The 25,616-nt window shown below is 41.0% G+C and overlaps 2 protein-coding genes across 3 annotated transcripts in view; one reads left to right on the top strand and one right to left on the bottom strand.

The window, feature by feature from the left end:
* Positions 1–12,515, bottom strand: part of LOC307044850 (endophilin-B2-like) — a 32,819-nt gene extending 20,304 nt beyond the window's left edge. The window contains exons 1-2 of the mRNA XM_079690273.1: positions 12,311–12,515; positions 11,631–11,772 (exon numbers count right to left, since the gene is read on the bottom strand). Of these exons, the coding sequence (XP_079546399.1) occupies positions 11,631–11,772; positions 12,311–12,373 (205 nt within the window). The 5' untranslated portion in view covers positions 12,374–12,515. The remainder of the gene's footprint in view (positions 1–11,630; positions 11,773–12,310) is intronic.
* A 587-nt stretch (positions 12,516–13,102) lies between these two features.
* On the top strand, positions 13,103–25,616 carry dph7 (diphthamide biosynthesis 7). 2 transcript variants are annotated; one of them, XM_079690271.1, is made up of 5 exons: positions 13,103–13,247; positions 13,571–13,743; positions 24,328–24,461; positions 24,545–24,632; positions 25,199–25,616. In XM_079690271.1, exons 2-5 carry the CDS (start codon positions 13,612–13,614, stop codon positions 25,265–25,267), a joined length of 423 nt encoding a protein of 140 aa, XP_079546397.1. In that variant the 5' UTR covers positions 13,103–13,247; positions 13,571–13,611; the 3' UTR covers positions 25,268–25,616. The 2 variants fall into 2 exon arrangements, with proteins under 2 accessions (XP_079546397.1, XP_079546398.1); XM_079690272.1 differs by having other exon boundaries at positions 25,196–25,616.

Genomic DNA, 25,616 nt, shown 5'->3' with positions numbered 1-25,616 from the left:
AAATGTTACATTTGTCTCAGTGGACTTCACAGTTTGTACAGAATATCAGTATGACAATACAACACCCTCTGTCCTTAGACCTTCACATCGTTACCAAATGTTTGGAAATGCATGTGTGTATAATAGGAAGATGAATCCACGAGGATATCCATCCAGGACTTATGATCCATGACCACAGCCACGACTCGCGATCCATGACACAGGACCGCAGGATCATCCATGACTCCGGATCCCAGTGTATATAGACACCAAAAAGAAAGAAATTTGGGGAAGCTCGGTTAATCGGAACATGAGAGTACACAGAGAGAGTACCACTTTCAACTCCCTCCAAATATTTTCTATGGGGTTGAGATCTGGGGACTGGCTAGGCCACTCCAGGACCTTGAAATGCTTCTTAAGAAGCCACTCCTTCATTGCCCGGGCGGTGTGTTTGGGATCATTGTCATGCTGAAAGACCCAGCCACGTTTCATCTTCAATGCCCTTGCTGATGGAAGGAGGTTGTCACTCAAAATCTCACGATACATGGCCCCATTCATTCTTTCCTTTACAAGGATCAGTCGTCCCGGTCCCTTTGCAGAAAAACAGCCCCAAAGCATGATGTTTCCACCCCCATGTTTCACAGTAGGTATGGTGTTCTTTGGATGCAACTCAGCATTCTTTGTCCTCCAAACACATCTAGTTGAGTTTTTACCAAAAAGTTCTATTTTGGTTTCATCTGACCATATGACATTCTCCCAATCCTCTTCTGGATCATCTAAATGCTCTATAGCAAACTTCAGACGGGCCTGGACATGTACTGGCTTAAGCATCGGGACACGTCTGGCACTGCAGGATTTGAGTCCCTGGCGGCGTAGTGTGTTATTGATGGTAGCCTTTGTTACTTTGGTCCCAGCTCTCTGCAGGTCATTGACTAGGTCCCCCCGTGTGGTTGAGGGATTTTTGCTCACCGTTCTAGTGATCATTTTGACCCCACGGGGTGAGATCTTGCGTGGAGCCCCAGATTGAGGGAGATTATCAGTGGTCTTGTATGTCTTCCATTTTCTAATAATTGCTCCCACAGTTGATTTCTTCACACCAAGCTGCTTACCTATTGCAGATTCAGTCTTCCCAGCCTGGTGCAGGTCTACAATTTTGTTTCTGGTGTCCTTTGACAGCTCTTTGGTCTTGGCCATAGTGGAATTTGGCGTGTGACTGTTTGAGGTTGTGGACAGGTGTCTTTTATACTGATAACGAGTTCAAACAGGTGCCATTAATACAGTTAACAAGTGGAGGACAGAGGAGGCTCTTAAAGAAGAAGTTACAGGTCTGTGATAGCCATAAATGTTGTTTGTTTGTAGGTGACCAAATACTTATTTTCCACCACAATGTGATTTTCTTTTCTCATTTTGTCTCTCATAGTTGAGGTATACCTAGGATGAAAATTACAGGCCTCTCTCCTCTTTTTAAGTGGGAGAACTTGCACAATTGGTGGCTGACTAAATACTTTTTTGTCCCATTGTAAGTATTCAAATCCTTTGCTATGACACTGAAAATTGAGCTCAGGTGCAACCCGTTTCCACTGATCATCCTTGAGATGTTTCTATAACTTGACTGGAGTCCACCTGTGGTCAATTCAATTGATTGGACATGACTTGGAAAGGAACACAGCTGTCTATAATATAAGGTCCCACAGTTGACAGTGCATATCGGAGCACAAACCAAACCATGAGGTCCAAGGAATTGACTGTAGACCTCAGAGACAGGATTGTATCAAGGCACAGATCTGGGGAAGGGTACAGAAAAAGGAGTGGCTTCCTTCTGGCCACTCCATCAATCAGGCCTTTATGGTAGTGGCCAGAAGGAAGCCACTCCTCAGCAAAAGGCACATGAAAGCCCACATGGAGCACCTAGAGCAGGGGTTCCCAACCTTTTTTCCCAAGAGCCCCCCCAAATGACTCCTGTTGGAAGTTTCTCACACACACACACACACACACACACACACACACACACACACACACACACACACACACTAATTACAGTTTGAAAGTCTCAAAGATGCTAGAACTACTGTCACAAACTCGATCAATGTGAAGTATTTTGTTAAAGGAGGATGAAAGCGTAATTAAGGAGCACTATTGGAGTGACTTTGATGGTTATTGGACTCAGGATTAATTCATTCGGATTCCCGCTGTATGAAGAAATTAAAGGACGGCGCAAGTGGAAACAATTCACAAAGGGATTCAACTGTTTAAAACACATGCTCAAAGTAAACCGGATTTTGCCGATGTGTTTATGTGGATTCAAAAGTCGTAAATAATCTACAAAATGGCGGAGACCGATCTGATCGGAGCAACTGAGACAAATAATCCAACTGAAACCGGCATGGACAATGAAAATCACTTTATGGGCAGAAACAAGATTTCTATTAAAGAAAGAATTATACATTTCTGTCTTTTTATGCTTATAAGTACTTACTTGCATTTTTATTCAAATTAATTAATCAATGATTTTTTATATTTTATTGTAATGTAGAGACAAGGCTTTTAGTGACAATCATGTATTGCGTTACAATTATATGTAAAAAAAAAAAAGTCTAGATATGATATTTGGCCTCAAATCATCTGAGGCCTGGCGCACCCCCTGCAATATTTACCACATTTGGCCTGAATGCCAAGCATCATGTCTGGAGGAAACCAGGCACCGCTCATCGTCTGGCCAACAACATCCCTACAGTGAAGCATGGTGGTGGCAGCCTCATGCTGTGGGGATGTTTTTCAGCGGCAGGAACTGGGAGGTCAGGATCAAGCGAAAGATGAATGCAGCAATGTACAGGGAGATCCTTGATGAAAACCTGCTCCAGAGCGCTATGGACCTCAGGCTGGAGCGAAGGTTCACTCTTCAACAGTACAACGACCCTAAGCACACAGCCAAGATAACAAAGGAGTGGCTTCAGGACAAGTCTGTGAATGTCCTTGAGTGCCTCAGCCAGAGCCCAGACTTGACCCCGATTGAACATCTCTGGAGAGATCTGAAAATGGCTGTGCGCCGACACTCCCCATCCAAGCTGATGGAGCTTGAGACGATCAGCAAAGAAGAATGGGAGAAACTGCCCAAAGGTAGGTGTGCCAAGCGTGTAGCATCATACTCAAGAAGACTTGAGGCTGTAATTGCTGCCAAAGGTGCTTCAACAAAGTATTGAGTAAAGGGTGTGAATACTTGATATGCGAGTGTTTTATTTGTAATTAATTTGCAAAAATTATTTTAAAACTGTTTTCACTTTGTCATTATGGGGTATTGTGAGTAGAACAGGGGTCTCAGACTCAATTTACCTGGGGGCCGCTGGACGTAGAGTCTGGGCAAGTCTGGGCCGCTTCAAGTATTTCGCAAAACATTTATTAAAAAATACAACATTAACAGTTCTTCAACATCTTCTTAACATGAACTGTTCTTCACAACATAACTATGTACAGTTGCTCTTTCTTGCCTACTCCTTGCTGGTAGAGACCTGGCACGCTTCCTCTCACACAGCTGAGCCACATTTGGTTTGAGGGAGGAAGCAGTTGAAACCCTCAGTATGGCTTGAAGATGTGCATCAGTAAGTCTGGACCTGTACTTTGACTTATTGAAGTTCATGGTGGAGAAGAACTGTTCACACATATATGTGCTCCCAAAAAGGCACATGGTCCGCTTGAACATCCTGGAAATCTCAGGGAAGGAGGGGGGCAATTCTCTCATGAACTGTCCAAGCTTGTCTGCTTTCCCATTCACTTCCCTGAACTTGGCTTTGAGCTCAGAATTGCACTGCAGGTCGATGAGCTCCATTTGAAGCACACCAGGGGCATTTTCCACATCAAAGGAGAAGGGGTCTGCAAACATTTGGAAAGTGGCTCTGTGTGTCTTGAAGTCTGCAAACCGCTGATCGAATTCCTCCTGTAGCTTCACAATGGCATCAATATACTTCTCACCACTGAATGCTGTGCCCCTGTCCATGAGAGCCTTGCATGCTGGGAAATGGCAGAGGTTTTTCTGAGGGAGCTGGACTTTCCATAACATCAGTTTTGTAGAGAATGCTCTGACATTGTCATATGCTGCACTAACAAGCTGGCCCTGGCCCTGCAACTTCTTATTCAGAGCATTCAGCTCCTGCGTGATGTCAACAAGAAAAGCTAAGTCCATGAGCCATTTGGGATCACTCAGCTCGGGAACAGCCATCCCACCCTTCTCCAGCATGAATACTTTCAGTTCTGTTCTCAACTCAAAAAACCTCTTCAGGACGTTTCCCCTGCTGAGCCAACGTACCTCTGTGAAGTAGAGCACATCCTCATATTCTGACTCAATTTCCTCCAAAAAAGCACGGAACTGGCGGTGCTTTAAGCCCATGGATCTGATATGGTTGATGCATTTCACAACGACAGACATCACATTGTCAAACTTCAAGCATTTGCTGCAAAGGGCCTGCTGATGGATAATGCAGTGCAGAGCAATAGCCTCCTCCACACCCTCCTCCTCCAGTTTTCTTTGAACAAGTGCCACCAGCCCATTTTTTCTCCCTGTCATTGATGGCGCTCCGTCCGTCGTAATTCCAACATACCTCTTCCATGGCAGACCGATATCCGCAATGGCATCACACAGTTGCTGAAATATCTCCTGAGCGGTGGTCTGGCCATGCATTGGTTTCACTGTAAGCAACTCCTCTGTCACTTCAAAATTGTCATCAACACCACGGACATACATTGCGAGCTGAGCGGTGTCAGTGATGTCTGTGCTCTCATCAAGAGCCACAGAATATGCACGGAAAAGTTTGGCTTTGTCGCACAGCTGATCATATATGTCACTTGATAAGTCAGAAATGCGCTCTGCCACTGTGTTAGCTGACGCTGATGTTGTTGAACTGACCCTTCTTTTCCGGACAGACTATACTTGCAGCCTGCAACGTGCATTTTTTTACAAACTCGCCTTCCGTAAACGGCTTTCCCGCCCTAGCAATCATCTCACTCACCACATAGCTAGCTTCGACTGCTAAATCAGCCTCATTGCTTTCTTTCTTGAAGAAATGTTGTTGCTTCCATAGAATTTTTTTTAGCTCTGTGACTTTTTTCTCTCTCTCATCTCCCAGGTATTTTGCATACTCTGTATGTTTAGTTGAGTAGTGACGTTTGACGTTATACTCCTTGTATACAGCGATTTTCTCTGTGCATATAAGGCACGTTGCGTTTCCCCTGTACTCGACAAAAAAATATTCAGTCTCCCACTTCTCCTGAAATGTTCTGTGGTCATCATCGATTTTTCTTTTCCCTGAAACTTTTGATGAAGACATGGCGATATATTTTGCTTCCACTCTGTGTCACTTTTGGATCACTCTGGATTGATTCCGCTGCGCGCATTTGATTGACGTGTGGCGGAGTTCCCTCGGAGGGGGGAGGGGCGAGGGAACTCCGCGCAGCAGTTCCCTGCCAGCAGCAGCAGCAGCAGCGGGAAAAATAAAATTGAAATATAAAGCGCAAACGTAAACGCGCGGGCCAGATTAACACTATTACATGATATCAACAAAGGGGCCATGAGAAACTGTCTCGGCCCGCGGGCCTGGAGTCTGAGACACCTGGTGTAGAATGTTAAGAAAACAAATGTAATCCAAATGGTGTGGAATGTGGAAAAAGTGAAGGGGTATGAATACTTTCCGGATACACAATATATCAATTTCAAGCACTACCGACTGAATAAACTACTGTAAAAAACCCATCAAAGCAAAATGTTAACTTATTTCATTAACATTATTATTTATGCAATTGATTTTATCTGAAGGAAAAAAAAACGGATTATTATTATTTGGGGAAATAATAATAATAATCTCTTTCAACATGACTGACCATGGCAAAAATTGGATTAATCTATTCAACTTTATCCATTAAAACTTGATATGCTGCAAATGAGCCTTTTTGACTGGGGTCCCCAAGGATCAAAATTAATTAGTATTTAAAAAAGAAGTACTTATTCAAATAGTAACATGACATTAAGTAATTAGGAAACAATTGATACACAAAGTTATGAAATTATAGATACCATCAATATTTCTGTAACTCTCAACAAATATGTACTGTAAGGTTTCTCTTATTGTGTCTACTGTCTGCACAGCAACTCTCATCTTAACAATATAGTCTTAAAAATGTTACGGTCAAATTAACCTCCAACTCAGCCCAAATAGTGTCCATCTCTTAAGATATAAATGTGATATGGGTGAGATGTGCATTAGACTTGAGAGGTACCAAAATACCTTCAAATGGTCATGATCCGAGTTTACATAACCACACTTAAGTTTAGTTTGAAAGAAAATATCTGGGTCTTATGGTGGAGGTTCCATACAGGTCAGTTCTAAGGGCCCCTGTCTCCTGCGAGGTTGTGCTGCTTAATCAAAAACATTCTAAGAATCGCTCATATGGTTAATACGTAGCAAAACATGTTTTTTACTCAAAAGAGATGAGGTCTTAAAGGGATTGATTTTTGATGGAATACAAAAGAGTTATTTTTGCGTATTTAAGTTTGTAGGTGCTCAAATCTAAAATGCCCAAAACCAGGGATAAACATTTGTTCTTCTTTTTTATACGGACATAATGCCAGCATATCATGCTTTAGCTTTATAGCAAAGTAAAAGTGGGCTAAGGTTAAACCATTAAAAACCCCTTTGGTATAATGTATCAATACTAATGTCCTGTACAGCATATTCCCTTCAACAATCAGTGTGTGCCACAGTCCTCATCCCTGAGCCTTCAACATGTATTTTGCAGCAAACCAATATCTGAATAGGTTTTGGTCATGTTAATCAATTACTAATTACTATGGCTAATAACTCAAAGACATGAGAGGTTTCCACAACACAGCACTAAAATAGGGAGGCAGAATACTTACCAGTGTGATCGACTGTAGCATGGAGAATCAAAAAGTAACATTATTAATTATTAATTAATATGAATTATTATTACCCTATTCTCTAGCATGTCATTCCATCACTGTTAACCTACAGTATGAATAATGATATGCCTAGTGTTTGACCTCTTTGATTATAGGTGTTCTTACAAATAACCTGACACTAACTTCTTGCACGATGTGTTGCAACTATGCTGACTGACAGGTGGTAAGAGGTGCCTATTTTGAGAATCATTTAAAGTTGTTTAAGGCTTGTAATTCTTTAGTGTGTATTGTGCATGACAATGCACAAGCATGCAACGTAAGACACATTCCTGCCGTCGGTTTAAGATATTCTGCTGATCAACAGTTATCAGCCGTTGTGCACAGAGAGACAACACTGTGTCACAAAATGAAGTAAAAAAGACTGCGATAACATGGAGCTAAAAAATGATGAACATTTTGAATATTCAGAGCATTGGCCTTGAGATTTAATGAGAAAAAATATTCAACACGTTTTTCATACCCAAGGGATACATACTACATTTTGGTGAATTATAATATGAACCTAACTTTTATTTAAACTTTACCGTCAGTAACTTAAAAAAATATAAACTGGACCTGTCCTGCAGGCATACGAAGGCAGCAGGACTCGGATCATCAGTGTTTACGGCACCTCAGAGCTATATATTAATATACACAATAAGAAGATCCCTACCAGAAGCACTCTGCTTGTTGGACGAGTAAGACCTGATGAATAATCTGCCCTCACGTCATGTAGCAAAATTGTTACTGAAGTTGAACAACAGGTTTGCAGGGGGATCCATTTATGTGAAATAAATTAATTTTTGTTTGTCATTATAACATGCATGCAGACTATAACTTATTTCCCATAATAACTGCTAAACAAATCAATTATCTGACAATACATTGCAAATTTCAGCAGAGTGTTAGTTCTGCTTGGAGATAATATGTAGCCTTCTCTGGAATACTCCTTAAAGAGCATCTTGCAGGTTTTAATTTTTTCTACATTTATGCTTAAACTTGCTTGAAAATTACAATTAAAAAAGTGAATGCAGGATTTGATATGTTTTACGAGACATAAGGGCAGGAATTCAGAGGGAAAGGAGCAATTTTGAGCTCTGCTCTTAAAAACGGCTTTTTTTAAGGTCATACGTCAAACGCGTCATATTACATCACACCACACAGGGGACACATCTCCGCTCTCTGACCGCGGGTATAGTAGAGTTGCGTTGAGTAGAGCGGTTGTGTTTTAAGGAGCTGGTATTTTTCTGTAGTTTTACATTGTATTTCACCATTTGTAATCATGGTGCAGTATTGTGTTTGTGCAGGTTGCACAAATACCAGCCTGTCAGGACATCGAGTCCACAGTAAAAAGGACCGGAGCTAGCGTTTGTTCCTGGGTGCGTTGTGCATCCACCTCCCTGCAGAACATACTCTCCACAGCTTTATAAGGAAACCGTATTACTTCTCTCTCCCACCCCCCTTCGCTGCTCTCTCTCACCCCTCCGGTACACGGCACCGTAAGACATAGTGTGGAGTTGCATTAGGTAACGCTGTGGTGGCTGTACTGCTCCAGCCGTCTCCTTTGTGTTTGTTGGTTTCCCCCTGTCTGTGTTGTTTGTGTGGGCGTAGTGGCTGTCACTCCTGGCTCCCGGCTCAACCTCCACTCACCTGCTGCAATCAGCTGTGCACCCTCCCCGACTACACACCTGCTTTCCATCAAGCCATTTACAACGACATATCAACGGAGGCTCCACAACCTTTCTCCGCCAGATCGTCAAGTATCAGCCGTATCTCACGTCTCTCCTCCGGTACACAGCACCGTAGTGTGGATTTGCATTAGGTAACGCGAGATACGGCTGATACTTGCGCATTAGTTTCTGTTATGGATCAGTATCAACAGTCCTGCCAGTAACGTTACTATATTATCAATGCTACTTTAGTTATAGCCTGATATATGATAGCTAACTTTACAATGTTGTGATGTGACGTTAGCTAACATTCTGTAGCTAACGCCGGTCACTCACCAAGATAGCTGCCCAGTTCTCCACTGGTTCTCCACACACCACAGCTCAATTTCTCTCCGATGGCCGTTATTTCTTCTAATCCTTGGCTGCTCCTGGTCTCTTGGACGCCTAGCAGGCTCATAATTATAAGGTTGTGGTCCGTCATATGCATTCGAATATTCATGTTCAACTTCTTCTGTGTCTTCTGTGTCGAAACTAGCACTGGGATCCATTTTTATTAATACGTTACACCGGCCGCTCTCCCCCTTGTGTCCCCCGTGTTACGTTACACGCGGGAGGTCACGTGCCGAGGCTTTTTTATGCGGAAGCGAACATTTCTTACAAAAACGACGCCAGATGTCACTGTCGTGTATATTCTGTATATTTTTGGGAAAATCTACTGTATTCATCATTTTCCTACACATTTATTAACAGGTGTCTCTAACCTGGAAGTTGCTCTTTAAAGCTCTAATGATAGGACTGCTGTAGTGATGGTCAGTGGCGACTGGTCATTAGGGGCAGGTATTACAAATAATGATTACAAAGAAATGCAACAAAAAAAAAAAGTTAATATATGAAATATATTTTAAGATCATGTTTAATCATCTGATTCATCTGTACATTGCTATTTTAGTCTGTGTTCTTCTAATTAGTGTCTACAGTGTGTGCCTATTGAGCTGTTTAGAGCCATGTGGGATAATGACCATAGGGCAGGGGTCTGCAACCTTTTTGACCAAAAGAGCCATTTTGCTCCTTTTTCCCCAAACATTTTTTGTCTGGAGCCTTAAAACATATTTCATAGCTTGATAGCTAAGTTGTATTTATTGTTATATCAGACAAAAACTACAGTTTTTTTGCATTTATTAGGCTATTTATTACATTATATAAAACTGTTAACCTCTAATAAGAAACAAAGAACTCCTATAAGGAGAATTACAAATAATACACAGGCCTACTTTAAAATAAATTAAACACAGCACTTGGGGAGTCCTCTGCACATTTGAAGGAAAAAAAAATATTATTAAAATGGGCCCACTTTGAAATAAATAAAACATATAGCTGCACCCTAAAACGAGTTAAAGGTAGGGTAGGTAAGAATGGAGAAACCAGCTCGTGTGCGCTAGAATTTGAAGATACACAACCGGAAAAAATAGGCCTCTTCCTTCAGACTTTCTTACAGATTCCCTCCTCCAACACACACGAACGCGCATCATCAATGAGGCCACGAGATAAGTTTGTGCACAGATGGAAGGCTGACAGGCAGGTAGGCCATCCAGTTATTTTAGCCGGGTCGGCTAAAATGATTGGTCGTGCTTTTTAAAGCGCTACGGCTTCCAGAGATACATTTTTGTATGTATTTATTGTCAAAGCATTTAATATATTCATTGCTATCGGGACGTTAAGAGCATTCCATGGAATATAACAAAAAGTGTTTTCTGAAATAAATTACATACCCCATTGAATTATGACTGAAGATCGTCAGCTGTCTTCCTCTCCCTTGTTGTTCCTCGATAAGTAAAGGCTGCGGCACCGTTGACAACTTCTCTCTACATATCAAACATACCGGTAAACCAGCATCGTTTGCTGTGAAAGCATATAACTCTGTCCACACAGAATTAAATCCTGTGTTCCTCCGGTACTTTTCTTTGATTTATCCATAGTTCGCTCATCGAGCCGGGGGTCCCCGCGCGAGCGCCTCCAAGAAAAGGCGCTCGCGCGGGACCGTAGCAGGATCTGACGCATATTTTAGTTGACCTAATTAAAACCGTTTTGTTTTTTATTTATGTGTCACAGTATCACCTCAAAATACAAGATACGAAACATTTTCAACCGTGCAACAAAATATAAATAGTCCTACAAATACTTTTATTTTATTTCCTTCTTATTTTTGTCTAAGCTCAAGGGAGTCAGAGCAGAGGGCTTAAAGGGCCGCATGCGGCCCGTGGGCCGCGGGTTGCCGGACCCCTGCCATAGGGGCACTGAGCTGCCATCCCCACCATACGTCATCTCACATAATTCAGAGCTGATTGGCTGTAAGTACGTGTGCCGCGAAAAGTGTGGTGTGTGAAGAGGAGACGAGAGAGGGGTCCTAAAACCAGGAAGTAAGCTGCGCATGGGTTCCCTCCACAAAAAAGCAATGAGATTTCTCCATACGATTTTAGAAAATAGCTCGAAATAAGATCTGTGGGAAACGTACCTGTTAGATAAATGCACGTTTTGTTCAGCCAGATAATATCCACATGTCTACCCTACTTTTATAATTTTCTAATCATAAATCTATCGATTAGATTTATGATAGACTTTTGAAACTACAAGAAGATAAGGAGGACTTTTACAAAAAAGTAATAGAGATTTTAGTCCAGAAGGATAGGCAAATGGACTTCATCTTCAAGTCAAGGTAAGACCGCAATTTTATTGAAAATGGGATCTTACTAAGAGAGAACAATTCAATATTTAAATGATAAAATTACATTTTTTGGGTATCCTTTTGTTGAACTGTCTGTTTAAAATTAATCGAAGCATCAGACAAAAAAAGCTTTTGAAAATAATATTATATTTTGATTTAGGTCAAAATATAATATTTGTAAACCTGAAGAGTCAGTGCCAGTGCCTCACAAGCCATGAACCTCACTGCAGAAGCTTATACAGTATATAGACATTTAAGTTTGTTGTGCCCCACCACTTTTGTACATATAAAAACGCCACTGGTGATGGCATACTTGGGTTGGGCTGCAGCAGGACTTCAGTCTGTCTGTAGATTTTCTCCGTCCACAGCTTGGTGCAGTCTGCGCGGATCATCAGGTTCTCAAAGTGAGCGTCCAGCTCTGTCTTCTCCGCCTGGCCCAGCTTCTCCTCTGTGAACTGACACAGCAACACAGCCAAACTGACACACAAGTACAAGTCTCCATAGCGTCAAGCTTTCATCAATTATTAAAAAAGCATAGGGACAGCATTCACGACAGCTCATTATTCAGTCACCCTCAAACTTGTCAACACATTAAGTTTACAACATTTCATGTTTTACTGAGGTATTTTAACTGATTAATGATAATGGTTTACTAGAGACTGGTAGCCTGCACATGCTTGGCCTAAGATATAACGTTACATTAACAAGTAAACGCCTGTGGCTAACATTATTTGGACAGCCTGTGTTTAATTAAAGTAAAACCAAAAACGAAGGCCTCGACTGTTCCAAGCTGAATATCAAGTATCCTATAGTAATATGTATCCTCCTGCTATGCTAATAGGTAGCGTTATGTTAGCTTGTCAGGGCAATAGCCATGGTAGCGTTGCCCCAACAGCAGTCCCTGAGTAGCGTCACTACAGCTGGCTGTCAACATGAAAGGAAGCATCATTAGCCGAACCACAGCCATGTTACTGTGCACGAGGGTTACATTACCTGGACAGCCCGTGTGAAAAACACTCCAGCACCGGAGGCTATTTTCTTCACGTTGAAATCCATTATGTTTGTATCTGCTTGCTATTGGTCATACACTGACTCGAAGCAGACTACTAGCACTCGACACGGCTGGATGTTGTGGCATACGCAGGCAAACGGCAAAGATGACGTAACCGTCATGGCCCTAGGAGCGTCAAACACGCATCGCTCTGCCAAATACATTTAAAAGCAAAACATTGGACTACAGGCGAGTTTCTTTTGAAAAAATATCGTTATATTTTATAAATTACAGCGGCAACACAACGCTTGGGCAAGTGTTACATTAGTCTTATGGTCTTGCTTTTCATTTTTAAATATGCAATACCAACAGTTGGCCAACAGATGCCATCATTAAACAGCGTTTTGGCTTCAAATCTTTTAAGATTTATTTTGAATATTTTCCCGGAAACGTGCTGTCCGACTGTAAATGTCCGACTAAATGTAAATGATGCACACACAATAGTCAGAGCCCTCTCGTGGTCAGCTTTATTAGTCAGCTATATGTACACATGGGAATTTTAATTACTTATTTAATATATACACTGACGATAAAACTATAACAGTGACATTTGTAAATGTTACTGCATATTGGAACTGTCAGGGTACATCCAAGATTATTAAACATCCCATCAAATGTATTAAAATTGAAGGCAGAGGCATTAGCAATGTAAATTAAAAATTAGAAAGCCATACAAAGACAGTTTTAAAATATAGACAGCCTACTACTACCATGGATGTAAAAAGATCACTTTTTTACTCATGAAGTTCGTGACCATTAACTAGAACTTCCGGAGCCCTTCAACATAAAACGTTCCAAAAATTGGGGTTGGGCAATGTTTTTGCGTCTGAACGATGACGTAACTACGTAAAAAGCTGTCGACTCGGAGCTGGCTCACATGTGAGTTTTGTTGATAATTGTCCTGTAGATATTAAGTGTTAAACAAATGTTAACTTAACTTTGCTATCTTTGTGTACCAGTTGAATATCCGCTCACTGTGAGGGTATTTACTTTTGACAGTTAGCGCTGTGTGATACAACAGCAAGTGAAATAACGTTATAGCCTGCTAGCTAAATACCACAGATTATTCAGTTAACTCAGATTTAGTTTACTCGAAGTTAGCTTTAAACTATTGCTTACGGTTTTATGTACTAATAGATAGATATATCTGAGTGTACTCGATATACAGTCGAGACGTAACGGGATAACTTTTGTCTTTTTAGTTTTTGCACCGGCACAGTAACGTTATGTAAAGCAGGGGGCCATGGCTCGGAAGTCGAGGACCCGCAACCTGCAGGTGTTTGACACGGAGCTGAGCGCCGACACGGCGGAGTGGTGTCCTCTGTCCTCCAGGCAACACCTCCTGGCCTGTGGGACCTATCAGCTGCAGAAAGGGGTGAGTGTGACGCAGGGGCGGATCTAGAAACATATTCATGGGGTGGCAGGAGAATTTGAGGGGTGGCATCCCCTGGCAGAAGTATATGCTGATTTAACCGCAGTCATATCAATCAATGTTAACTTGCATGGAAAGCCACAATATTTATATTTTAACTCAATAACATAGGTGACATTATTGTGGCACATTAGTAAAGTCTTACATAGAAATATATATATAAGGTGGCAGACATAATTGAATGAATTGTAACTGAACAATAACTGAATGAGTTTGTCTCACTCTTAGACCAGCAGGGGTACCAAATCTATGCAGACTGCTGCAATAAGTACTAGGGATCAACCGATATGGCTTTTTCAAGGCCGATACCGATTATTAGTAATCAAGGAGACCGATAACCGATATTTGGAACCGATATACATTTGCTGGGAAACTGTTTTAATTGGATCATAAGATTGTGGTGTTTTTGCAACTTCGGCTTTCAACTGACTTACCTTCGAAACACATATATGGCTCTGCCGCTCAGCGCTGCTGCTTGCTTTAGTCTGTGTCTGCGTTCTTTCGCAGCTGCATGTAATCTGAGAAGGTCCCGCCTCTCTGGCTGGCTCCCGCCCGGAAAATCTTCAGTGTTGATTGACACTTCAGTAATAGCCTATCAGATAGCGCTGTGGGCGGGACATTGCTCGTGTACACAGAGTGGTGACTGCAGCCAGAGAAACGGCCGCATCAGAGCCAAAGTTTTATCGGCAATTTGATAAAAATAAAGGCAGATACCGATAATCGGTCAAATGCGGAATATCGGTCCCTAATAAGTTAGACCCTCCAGAAAAACGCAATCCTGCGATCGCAGAATTTACTGCATAATCAGCAAAATGGCGCAGATTTTTAAAAGGCCGCATATTTATCAAAAGGCCGCATAATCCCCGCATTTTTCCACACAAAATTGAGGGAAAAAAAAGTTAACTCGTCTTGACGTGAAGTAGTGACGATAATGACGTGACGTCATCAGCTCGCGCATCACAGAAGGTAAACAACACCGTAGAGGGAACGTGTGGAACTCACACAACGAACATTTCTGCTAAAGACCCGGCAAAGCAGTACCCCGATGTCTTTCACGAAAGTGGGGGGAAACTATTCTGCACCCCGTGCAACTGTGTGTTGGACCATACGTCTGAGAGAAAGTCGACGGTGACGACCCACTTTGATTCATTCAAACATTTGAAAATGCTTTCTGCTGCTGCGGACAAGAAAGCCAAACAACTCACGTTCACCGAGGCATCAACCTCCAAAACCCTTTTGAGGGCTAAAATAAACGAAGTGAGTAGCCTACAAGATTGAAGCTGGTCAGATAACGAACGAGTAAATGAAAACAGAATGAGGCGGAGAAGTGTGTGTGTGAGATAGAGAGTGTGATTAAAATAGCCCCATTGCTTTTACAATAAATAAACATTGAATGTGTTTAATTGAATAGGAAAGGGGTTTAACGTTAGTGGCAGGTTGTGTGTGAGAGAGAATAAATAAGACAGCCCAATATTTAAAAAAAATCTATTCTTTTTCGCAACTTTCCGCATATTCCACAACTTCCCGCAATTTTACCGCATAAAATCACATAAAAACCCTGCATGTTTAATCGCATAATCAAGGATTTTAGCCCGCATAATCAAGGATTTTAGCCCGCATAATCAAGGATTTTTGCCCGTGTTTTTCTGGAGGGTCTAATAAGTACATGAATTAACTGTCTCGTCGATGTTTGTCTGAATTAATATGATACTATTAACAATCATATTATCCCTATCAGCTGTCAATCACTGTTATGATTCACATATTCAGTGTTATTAAATAAACTATATTTTTTGGAGGAGTTAATGATGAATGTTCCCCAAGATGCTTGCTCACCCTCCTTCAAATTTCAAAGAAAAGTAATTACTATCATATATCAAAAGAATCAAAAGAACCGTTCAGCACCACACAACTTCATTACAAACTGTTACAACTAGGGATGGGTATCGTTTGATAATTTATCGATTCCGGTTCTGCTTATCAATTCCGGTTCTTATCGATTCCCCGTTTCGATTCCAAAATTGCAAAAGAAAGAGGTCAAACGTTTAGATAACAAAAATATCTTTATTCTTTTAAGCTTTAACTGACATTTTTACAAATAAAAAGTATACATGATGCAATACAAATGTATTGCACAATAGCTGTGCTTTATTTTAACTGAGCTATGCCTGTGGCAAGCTATTAACAGGCATTACACTGTGCCTTGTCTTTTTCTTTTTTAGTGTAGTGGAGCCTCACTTTAGAGGGTTTACCACGATCCATCTTTGGTGTTATGAAGTGACTGAGCTCGTGAACTGTCTACGGGAGGGCGGGGGGAGCCTCGCTGCGGGGAAACTGTGGACCTCTGTTGCAGCAACTTACATGATGCCGTTTTAAAAATTGAAAGGCGGTGCAGGCCGTCAGTGTACCGAGTCGGCCGTCAACGGCCCGCTGACGACCGGCCGTTCTGTGATTCTCCAAAACACACAGATGGCCAGTCCTCCCTTACCCTGGCTGTATTTCACCGCGGCGCAGACGGACCCGTGGCGCAGACGTACCCGCGGCGCAGACGGACCCGCGGCGCAGACGGACCCGCGGCACAGACGGACCCGCGGTGCAGATGGACCCGGTGGAATACAGGGTCTACCGCGTTTAGGAACCGTTAAGCAGAACCAAAATGTTGTATTTTGTATGGGTACCCGGTACCCGGCATTTTCTTATCGGTTCTCATCTGGAACCGAGTTTCGGTTCCCAACCCTAGTTACAACCTTGACTTTACATCAGAAAGAACAAACATTAAAGAAGTGACTAACTGCATCAGTTAGGGTTACAAAACGTGTATTCAGCTAAATCATATACATCGCTGCAGTTATTATCCAGTGGAGAGTCCTCACCTACTGGCCTAGTTAAATCAAAGTGGTTACTTTTTTTTGGCTGGGCAGTGTAGTTTTACACAGTCTTATTTGACTTTCTCAGGACTTAAAACTGTTTTTTGGGGGCAGACCTCCACAAAGAAGAAAAATGTTATACACAGGTAAGGTCATCATCTTAACAGATTTGTTATGCTCATCGATTCATCCGTGAGCAGAGCATCAAGTTGGCAAATCGCCTCACAAACTTATTAAGATTTAAAGCTATGGTGCATTTTGATTCAATGCTGAGTACAACCAAACTTGACAGTCTCTTCTCTGTCAATGTAGACCGCAAATACCTCATTCCTTCCGTGTACTTGGGTCCGAATGCTTCTCGTTTTGCGCCGTCCCGTTCAAATGAAATTGTCGCCAATCATATTTCCACGCTCGCGCCAGGGCCGGGGGAGGGGTTAGAAGGCTCGCTCTTGTGCTGCATTCACTTGCACTCGGACATTAGAGATTTTCTCTCATAAATGTCCGATGAGCCACAACGCAAAAATAATTAAACAAGCGAGTGCCTGTTTTTCCTGGCCAAGGACAGGTTCCTTGAACACAACACGAGCGTAACGTGTCTTCACCGTCTTCACGTGGTATATGCCTCGTCTGAAAGGAGTGTAGACTAGAGTACTGACGGAGAGCACCGGAAGGCCGCTCCAGCTCTTCAAATATTGCAGTACCCATAAGGAGCCGTACACACCGCAGTGTTTGCGTGGCTGTGTCTTTAGTTGTAAGCACAGTGGCAATCTGTTGTTATTAGCATCTGGTTAGCTAACAAATTTAAAGAGCTTTTCTACAACCAGGTGGAAGAGAGCTCTCTCCTGAGAGGCTCAAATAACCTCAGCTCAGTGAGGTTGAAGAGCAACTTGCAGGGTTTTTTTTTTTTCTACATTTATGCTTAAACTTGCTTGAAAATTACAATTAAAAAAGTGAATGCAGGATTTGATATGTTTTACGAGACATAAGGGCAGGAATTCAGAGGGAAAGGAGCAATTTTGAGCTCTGCTCTTAAAAACGGCTTTTTTTTAAGGTCATGCGTCATATTACATCACAAAGGGGACACATCTCCGCTCTATGACCGAGGCTTATAATAATAAGGTTGTGGTCCGTCATATGCATTCGAATATACATGTTCAACTTCTTCTGTGTCTTCTGTGTTGGAACTAGCATTGGGATCCATGTTTATTAATACGTTCTCCCCCTTGGTTCCCCTTTGTTACTTCACACGCGGGAGGTCACGTGGGGAGGCTTTTTTGATGCGGAAGTAAAAATGTCTTACAAAAACGACGCCAGATGTCACTGTAGTGTATATTTATTAGGGCCGGGACTCGATTAAAAAAATTAATCTAATTAATTACAGGCTTTGTAATTAATTAATCGCAATTAATCGCATTTTTAATCACATATAAATATTTGACCTGAGAACAGTGAGAAGCAATTTTTTTCCCATGGATTTTAGTATACCATTGAATAATGACTGAATACATAAGCTTAAGCAACAAAACATTGTTTATTTTTTTCAAGATGGTACTTAACCAAGACCTACAGAAAAGTGCAATTTTTGCCATAAAGTGTAGCAATAGCATATTTAGGAATATAGTACATTTCAGAGATTCAGGTAGCCTATAGGTAGGTAGACCCTTTGTAAACTATAACACTTTGTTTTTTAAGTAAAACACAATACTTTCAAGTACATTCAGAACATTGGAAACCCTGACTATTAGAAAACATCTCTCTGTTGCTTCAGAGGCCATAACAGACTTTGTTGATTTACCAACAGTTGATTTAAAAAATCTAATAAATGTCAGTCCAACTCTCTCAATAACCTTGGCCAAAACAATAAACAGTTCAACATAAAGTGCCAGTTGCACCAACAACATAATAAATAGTTCAACATAAAGTGTACTGTGCCATTTAAAATAAAATAAAAAAGTGCCAGTGATTGACCTCAATCCCTCCTATTCTTCCAATATCCTGATGAAAAATAAAATCTCTCTGTTGCATAGGCCACTGTTTGATCAACGCGAATTGGGTGTGGGTCCTTGTACTCCGAGTCGGGCTAACGTCCACGCTAGCTTCCACGCTAGCTGCTATAGTTTTTGCATTGAGGGGATACTTGAGGCTTGATGTGCTGCGGTGATATGCAAATTCCTTTTTGCATAATTTGCAAACAACCGTGCTCTTATCGACGCTTCCATCCGTCCGTTTTTTAAAACAAAATGTCCCATCCACGGGGCCAACCAAAGCGGTCTCATCAGCTTCTTCGTTCAAGTTTGACTATTGTTCACTGTGGTTTGTTGTTGTCTGAAGTCATGAACGTTAGTTGGTGCTCCAGTATAATCGGTACCCCTGAAACTCATCCAGTGAGAAATGTTCCGCGGTGCAAAGAGAAGTGCGATTAAAATGCGTTAATTTTTTTAACGCGTTAATTTTTGTGTAATTAATTCATCTTAATTAACGCGTTAAAGTCCCGGCCCTAATATTTATGTATATTGTTTTGAAAATTTAGTGTATACATCATTTTCCTGAACATTTATTCACAGGTGTCTTTAACCTGGAAGTTGCTCTTTAAGGAGCAAACTGAAAACTCATCTCTTTAGACTCCACTTCGAGCGATTGAATTACTAACAAAGCACTTATATACTAATAAAGGGCTGGCTTTTCTAAAGCCAGTTGAGTAGCACTTGAAATGTTTGGCTCTATGAAACCTGATGTACTTATATGATTATGTTTTCTTCAAGGTTGTATCTTCCTGGTCGAATGCACTTATTGTAAGTCGCTTTGGATAAAAGCGTCAGCGAAATGCAATGTAATGTAATGTAAGGCACACCTTGATATGATCATTATAGTTATTAATGAGACATTAGAGACTAAATGAAAAACAGGTATAAAATACTATATGGATATATAAAAGTTGTTAAAAATAACCAGAATAGAGTTTAAAAGGGGAGTGATTTGTAAAATATCCAAAAAGAAAAATCTGCTTACAGTTCTGTTTCATATGGGTGTTGAAAGATGTATCCATAGATCTCTTCATTTTGCTCTCAAAGTGCACCAGATTGATGCTTTTAACTTCAATATTTAAAAAAAAATCTTCCCGGGGGAGCATGCGCCCTAGAGGAAGTTAGGTCCCCCCCCCACTTAAATCATGTTCACATGGATAGGATACTAAATACAGTGTGAGAAAAAGTTTTTAGAGAGTACTTGTCCATGGACAAGTGAGTTTGGCAATTTACTTTTCCGAATACGTTTTTCACTTGAATCTTCTTCTTTGCCATCGTAGTTTACATTTTTCCTACGGTTTTTACGACACCGCTAACGTAAGTGAGCGGTAAGACTTTACTGCATCACACATTGGGTTGGGTATCGTTTGGATTTTAACGATTCCGGTTCTGCTTTTCAATTCCGATTTATTTTCGGTTCTCGATTCCGTTTCTTTGACAAACTGGAAGAAAAATATATTTATGAAAACATTAAGTCAAATCTGTATTCCTATTTACAAATAACTTCATACTGTTGAATTTCGCTACGGTTATTGAATACAATTATATAAAAATAATCTCTGCATTGTCTAGTTTGTTTAGTTTAGTTTGTTTAGTTTGTTTAGTTTAGTCACAACCATTTGTGCAGATAGCATGAAGTAGAACAGATCGCAGATGCTAATGTAGCGTTAGTGTTAGCATTTCTGCCCCAGGCTTAAATGGTGTATTATAGAATGATCACACCGGTGTGACAGTACTCTTCAAAGGGTTCCCAAAATATGACTACTACTCTTACTGTTTAACATTTTGGGTTACTTGATGTTACTTCATGTTAAGGCTAATAAAAATGACAAGGCTAAGACTGTAATGCTAACTAACGTGCTTGCTACTAGCTAGGTAGCTAACTTGATCCAGCCACTCCTGGTCCTTTCATCAGACGGGAAACGAAAGAACGAGCAAGACCCATTGCTGGTATGATAACAACCTGGTACTAAGCACACAGGCATCTTGTTAAAGTTATCTTATCTTAGCTATCTCTTATATTTAGCGGAGGAAAACAATTGTGACATCGGTTTAGGGATATATTAAATAATATAAGCTACATTTAATAATATAAGGTTTTTTAACGCTTATTAAAAAATAGCAGAGAAACATGCATTATTGTTCTCAGGAGGGGACATTGACAGAGGAGTACTGGAAAAGTACACAGTAAGTACTTCATACTTGTGCGGGTAGTTTCACTATTACTGAGTCCAACAGGATCAATCTCACGAAGAACTAATGGCAGCAAAAATGAATTCCCTCATCAAACTTAGCCAAAGTGGCTTGATTTTGTTATCAGCAGGGGACTTTGACAGAGTATTTCTCAAAAAATACACAGTAAAAGTACTTCAATGTATTGTAAGTAGTAGGCTAACTAATACAAAGTCAAACTATCAATTTCATTAAGATTGAAAAAAAAAAATTGTATTTTTATCATTCATCAAATATAGCAGAAAACATGCATTATGTAGCCTACTAAGGAGGGGACTTTGACAGAGGATTTCTCACAAAGTACACTGTAAAAGTACTTCATTTTATTTCTAGTAGAAGTCAAACTAGAACCAAGTACAACAGTGTCAGTTTTTCTTCAGAACTTGTGGTAAAAAATATTTGTATCAATCGTCAAATATAGCAGGAAAAAAATGAAGAGCAGCTGTTTTGAAAAAACAAACGCGAGAGACGGCTGAGTTGACCGCAGTGCAGAATCGCTGTATAGTTTAAATCTCCTAACAATGTTGTCCATTTTAGACACAGGCTTATTATATTTACAGCCCTTAATAACATTCGTTTTCTGGGCTCAATATGTGTCTTGGCTGTTTTCATTGTGATCGCTTAATTCCCCTTGTTTATAATAATCACCGTTCCTTCAGCAGTAGTAACTAGTGATTCAAAGTGTGATTTTAGCAAACGAGTGCTTTTGTTTTGAAATCACTTCCGTGAGTTTTGCCCCGCCCCTCGCTCCAAGGACCATTTGACCATTTACGGCCCGTCCACACACACGGCCCGTCCACACACAGGCAGGAAAAAAAAAAATTCTACGTCACCCCATTCAAGTGAATGGGTATCATGCCTGTGTGTGGAGGGGCCGACAGGCATGAAAAAAATCTTTATAGGCTTCGCCCATTAACTTGAATGGGGTGACGTAGAAGATTTTTAATCTTCGCCGAACTGCATTGTGGGGAGCGGAGCAGGGCTTTGCAAGCATCGTGAGCATCAAAAGTTGAGCAATGTTCAACTTTTGATGTTCCCGATGCTTTTCGAAGCTCGCATCAACCAATCAAATCCCGTTTATGCAAATCCCGCCAGTACAAGCGCTAGCCAATCAAACCGTGTGTATGCAGATACAGCAGGTCTTTTCCATATGTCATAAAATGGAGGATAAATTAATCATCGCTGTAGGAAATGTCCCGGTCCTTTACGACTGCTCTCTGTTCACCTACCGGGACCTAAACCGGAGGAACCAGGCATGGAGGGAGGTGGCAGAGACAGTTGGTGAAACTGATAGGTTTTCACCTGTTTGGGGAGTTTATATCCAGTTTACTTTGTTTTAACATTGAATGGACGGCTTTGTATGCCGGGGGCGGGCGGGAGTTTCCTGGGAGATTCCTGATTGGTTGTTGGTCGCCTTGGGCGCGTGAAATCGCCAAGCTTCAGACACGCCCAGCATCAAGATTTTTCAAGATTTTTTTTCATGCCTGTGTGTGGACGGGCCGTTAGTAAGGTGAAAAGCAAAAACGCCTTGCAGACGCTCTTCCGTTTACTTGTTTAATAAAGAAAAACAAATGGACCGTAGATGCACGGATTCTGACCTCATCTGCGCTCTTATTTTGTAAGGTAACTTACGGTAGCAGAATATGAAAAAACTGTAGTTTTTTTGTCTCTGTTTTCTAGTGATTTTATTTTTTGTTTTGAGAAGTAGAAAATGAAAATCATCCCTTTTTTTAAGTTTAGTAAATCCCTTTTTGACCATGATAAAGAAAAACGCCTTGTATTTCAATTTTAGTTTTTCAATTTTAAAACAAAAATTAAATATCCAGTTGTTTTTTGTTTTTGAATATCCATTTGTGAAAAGAAAATCCAATGACCAAAACATACACTGACCCGTAGGCCTATGCAGGGAAGTCGCCGACGTGTCACACTTATCATTCATATCACATCATCAATCATATAATATCATAATATATCTCGTTATCTGAGTCAGCTTCTCGAGCCGTATCTGGCCGTGCAACACTTACATTGTCACATATTGTATGCAGAAGTATTATTTTAAGCAACACATTAAGTTGACGAAACTCTCGAGTCAAATGTAATTAAAGTCAGATCCACTAGTGTCTAGTGTCTATCATAAACCTGTTAAAGTAGCCTACGCATTCAAACACTGGGTAGTTTATTTTTAACCTTTTGTTCTGTATTCACCTTGCAGGTGAAACTATGTGGCTTGTATCCTGGATTATGGGTTCTAGTCATGGATGTTTAAAGTTTAACTTCTTCATATTTGTCTAATATTATAGTTTACTTTTCATTAATGAAGTATGACTCTGAGCTGTCAGTACGCTTGTCCATGTTTGTGATTGGTCAAATGTTGCTAACCCCGCCCCTTTCACGTGAACGCGCTCTCAGCTGGACGGAGAAACCCTGGGTTGATTTACCGAGTTGATAACCAGCGTCGTAGGACCGCTTAGCAAGATCTCGATTGTTATGGTTAGTTAAGATAACTCAAACATTTCATGGGTCTGTTGAACTGGCTTCGTAGTACAGGCCACTGGTGGCTGCATAGCAGTGCTAATGTCAAAGACACAAACATTTGGCTTAGCCTTCCCTAGCCTACAGTACCCCGCCGCCCCTGTGTACATATCAACAGTGTAAACATAAACACAAGCAGTTAATATATATAATTACATATGTTGAGTGGTGGTGTTGCGACCTGGCTCAAAAGGCCACAACAAAAAGGAGACACAACATGTCAACGGGTAGAAAAGGATGTTTATTAAAGAAAGTAATTCAAATTAGCCAAATTCATAGAGTGCAACAAAGTGGAGCAACTGAGAAAACCCGTACTTCATACTCAACCAAAACCCAGGTGTTTGCAGGGGAAAGCAGAGTGCGAACAGAGAGGAGCAGAGAGGCTTTAAAGAACTGCTGGACACCAAACCCAGGTGTCCTGAGTTACTGCAATCAATGCAGCAAGTGCAGCACAGACAGCACAGCCACACCCTCTCCACTGATGAACCCACAGGGGCATCACAGGTGGTGTCAGGTTAAGAAAAGAGAAACTTTATCATTAATGAAACTAATCTGACCTGTTTTCACTTTATTCCTGTCATATATTCCCTGTCTGTAAAAAAAGGCACAACATCAAACCTTTTTTGGAGGAGTTATTGTACACAGAAACATTGCTTCTGCACATATCTGCTTATTTTGCACCTGATTCTGATTGTTCCATTTGAATTCCAACCAATCAAAAAATAAATAAATATGATTGTAATTAAATGTATTGCACATACTTATTACATGATTATTTGGGATATAATGAATTGCAGCAGTACATATTGGAGCTACAGCACTCCTCTTGTTGCTGTCTGACTGATGATTTCACTTCCACATCCTTCCTGCAGGCTGGGGAGGAGGATGCTGCACCGAGCCGGACCGGTCGCTTGTACCTTTTTGAATTTCGGCGAGAGGGATCGATGAGCCCCCCTCTCACTGAGCTACAGCGCATGGACACAGCAGCTATTTTAGATTTGAAATGTAAAAGAACATAGTTTTGATGATTGTGGCTATTGACCTCATCGTCTGCTTCCTTCCTGTTCATTTTGTAGCTATTGTTCTCAGGTGCCATGTGCCGGTGTCAGGGGAGGCGGTGCTGGGACTGGCAGCTGCCAACGGAGAGCTGCAGCTGTACACACTGTCACACAGTCAGGTGAGAAATGGGGCATCAGTAGAATCACAACCAGTTTTTGATACATGATCGCTGAATACATCAGCCTCTGAGATTAAAACTCATTAAAAGCAGTTTTTCTCCAACAATAATGAGCCCTTTTCTCATACATGCTGAAAATAACTCTGAATAAACTCACTTATAAATGTTGCTTCATGTATCTGTTAGCAAAAACTGTATACAATGCGGAAAATCTGACGGCTTGAGTTTGTATACCAAATAGCAACTTCATTGTTGTCCGTACCGTAAATACAAATAGTCTCGTCTTGCATTGCCTTTAGGAAATAGCCAAAGAACAAAATAGATGGATCAGGGAAACGTAATGGGTTATATGCTGCATAAGACATGGATCTTTCAAAAGGGCCAAAAAAAAGTATGAGAACATCACAACCATATGTGCCTCTGATGTTTAGCAGGGCCGTGTTGAACTGTTAGATTTTAAAGCAGAGTTTTCTCTATTGGACAAAACACCAGGATCCCTTCCCAATAGATGGACATATATTGTGTTGTTGTGGTCCTCTGCACTCACTGATGTGTGTTTCTAGTAGGAGGGGGGCCGCAGCCTGCACCTTCTGTGCAGTTTGGAGGTGGGGCCGAACGGCTGGCTCTGTCTTTAGACTGGTCTACTGGAAGAATGGACAGGTAACAAACTATCTGCATCTGTTTTTCTCCATCAAAGTTCACATCACATTTTCTATGTATCTATTACAACGTGTTACTGTTACATGCAGTATGTCTGCAGTTGGGACATAATACTTTGCCCTAACACGGCTCCTTAAACTTTGTCCCTCTTAATCATATCTGCCCTGTTCAAAAGATTTTGGGTCAGAATAGCAAGAAAAACATGTTTGTTGCATACTGTTACGAACTCAGATACTCAGGGTATAGGACCCAATTGCACGAACCAGGAGACAGAGGTAAAGTGTTTGTAACAAAAATAATCACTATCAATCTCTGGATGAGAAG

This window comes from Notothenia rossii (assembly GCF_949606895.1).
Source record: "Notothenia rossii genome assembly, chromosome: 6".
Classification (NCBI taxonomy): Eukaryota; Metazoa; Chordata; class Actinopteri; order Perciformes; family Nototheniidae; genus Notothenia; species Notothenia rossii.
This window is presented reverse-complemented; position numbering and strand designations above follow the sequence as displayed.

What these genes read in the sequence shown, in the direction of transcription:
- dph7 (XM_079690271.1), top strand. Translation starts at nt 13,612, where the DNA reads ATGGCTCGGAAGTCGAGGACCCGCAACCTGCAGGTGTTTGACACGGAG. An exon ending in GCTATTTTAGATTTGAAATG is followed by an intron (nt 24,462 to 24,544) that starts TAAAAGAACATA and finishes TATTGTTCTCAG; the next exon opens with GTGCCATGTGCCGGTGTCAG. An exon ending in ACACACTGTCACACAGTCAG is followed by an intron (nt 24,633 to 25,198) that starts GTGAGAAATGGG and finishes TGTTTCTAGTAG; the next exon opens with GAGGGGGGCCGCAGCCTGCA.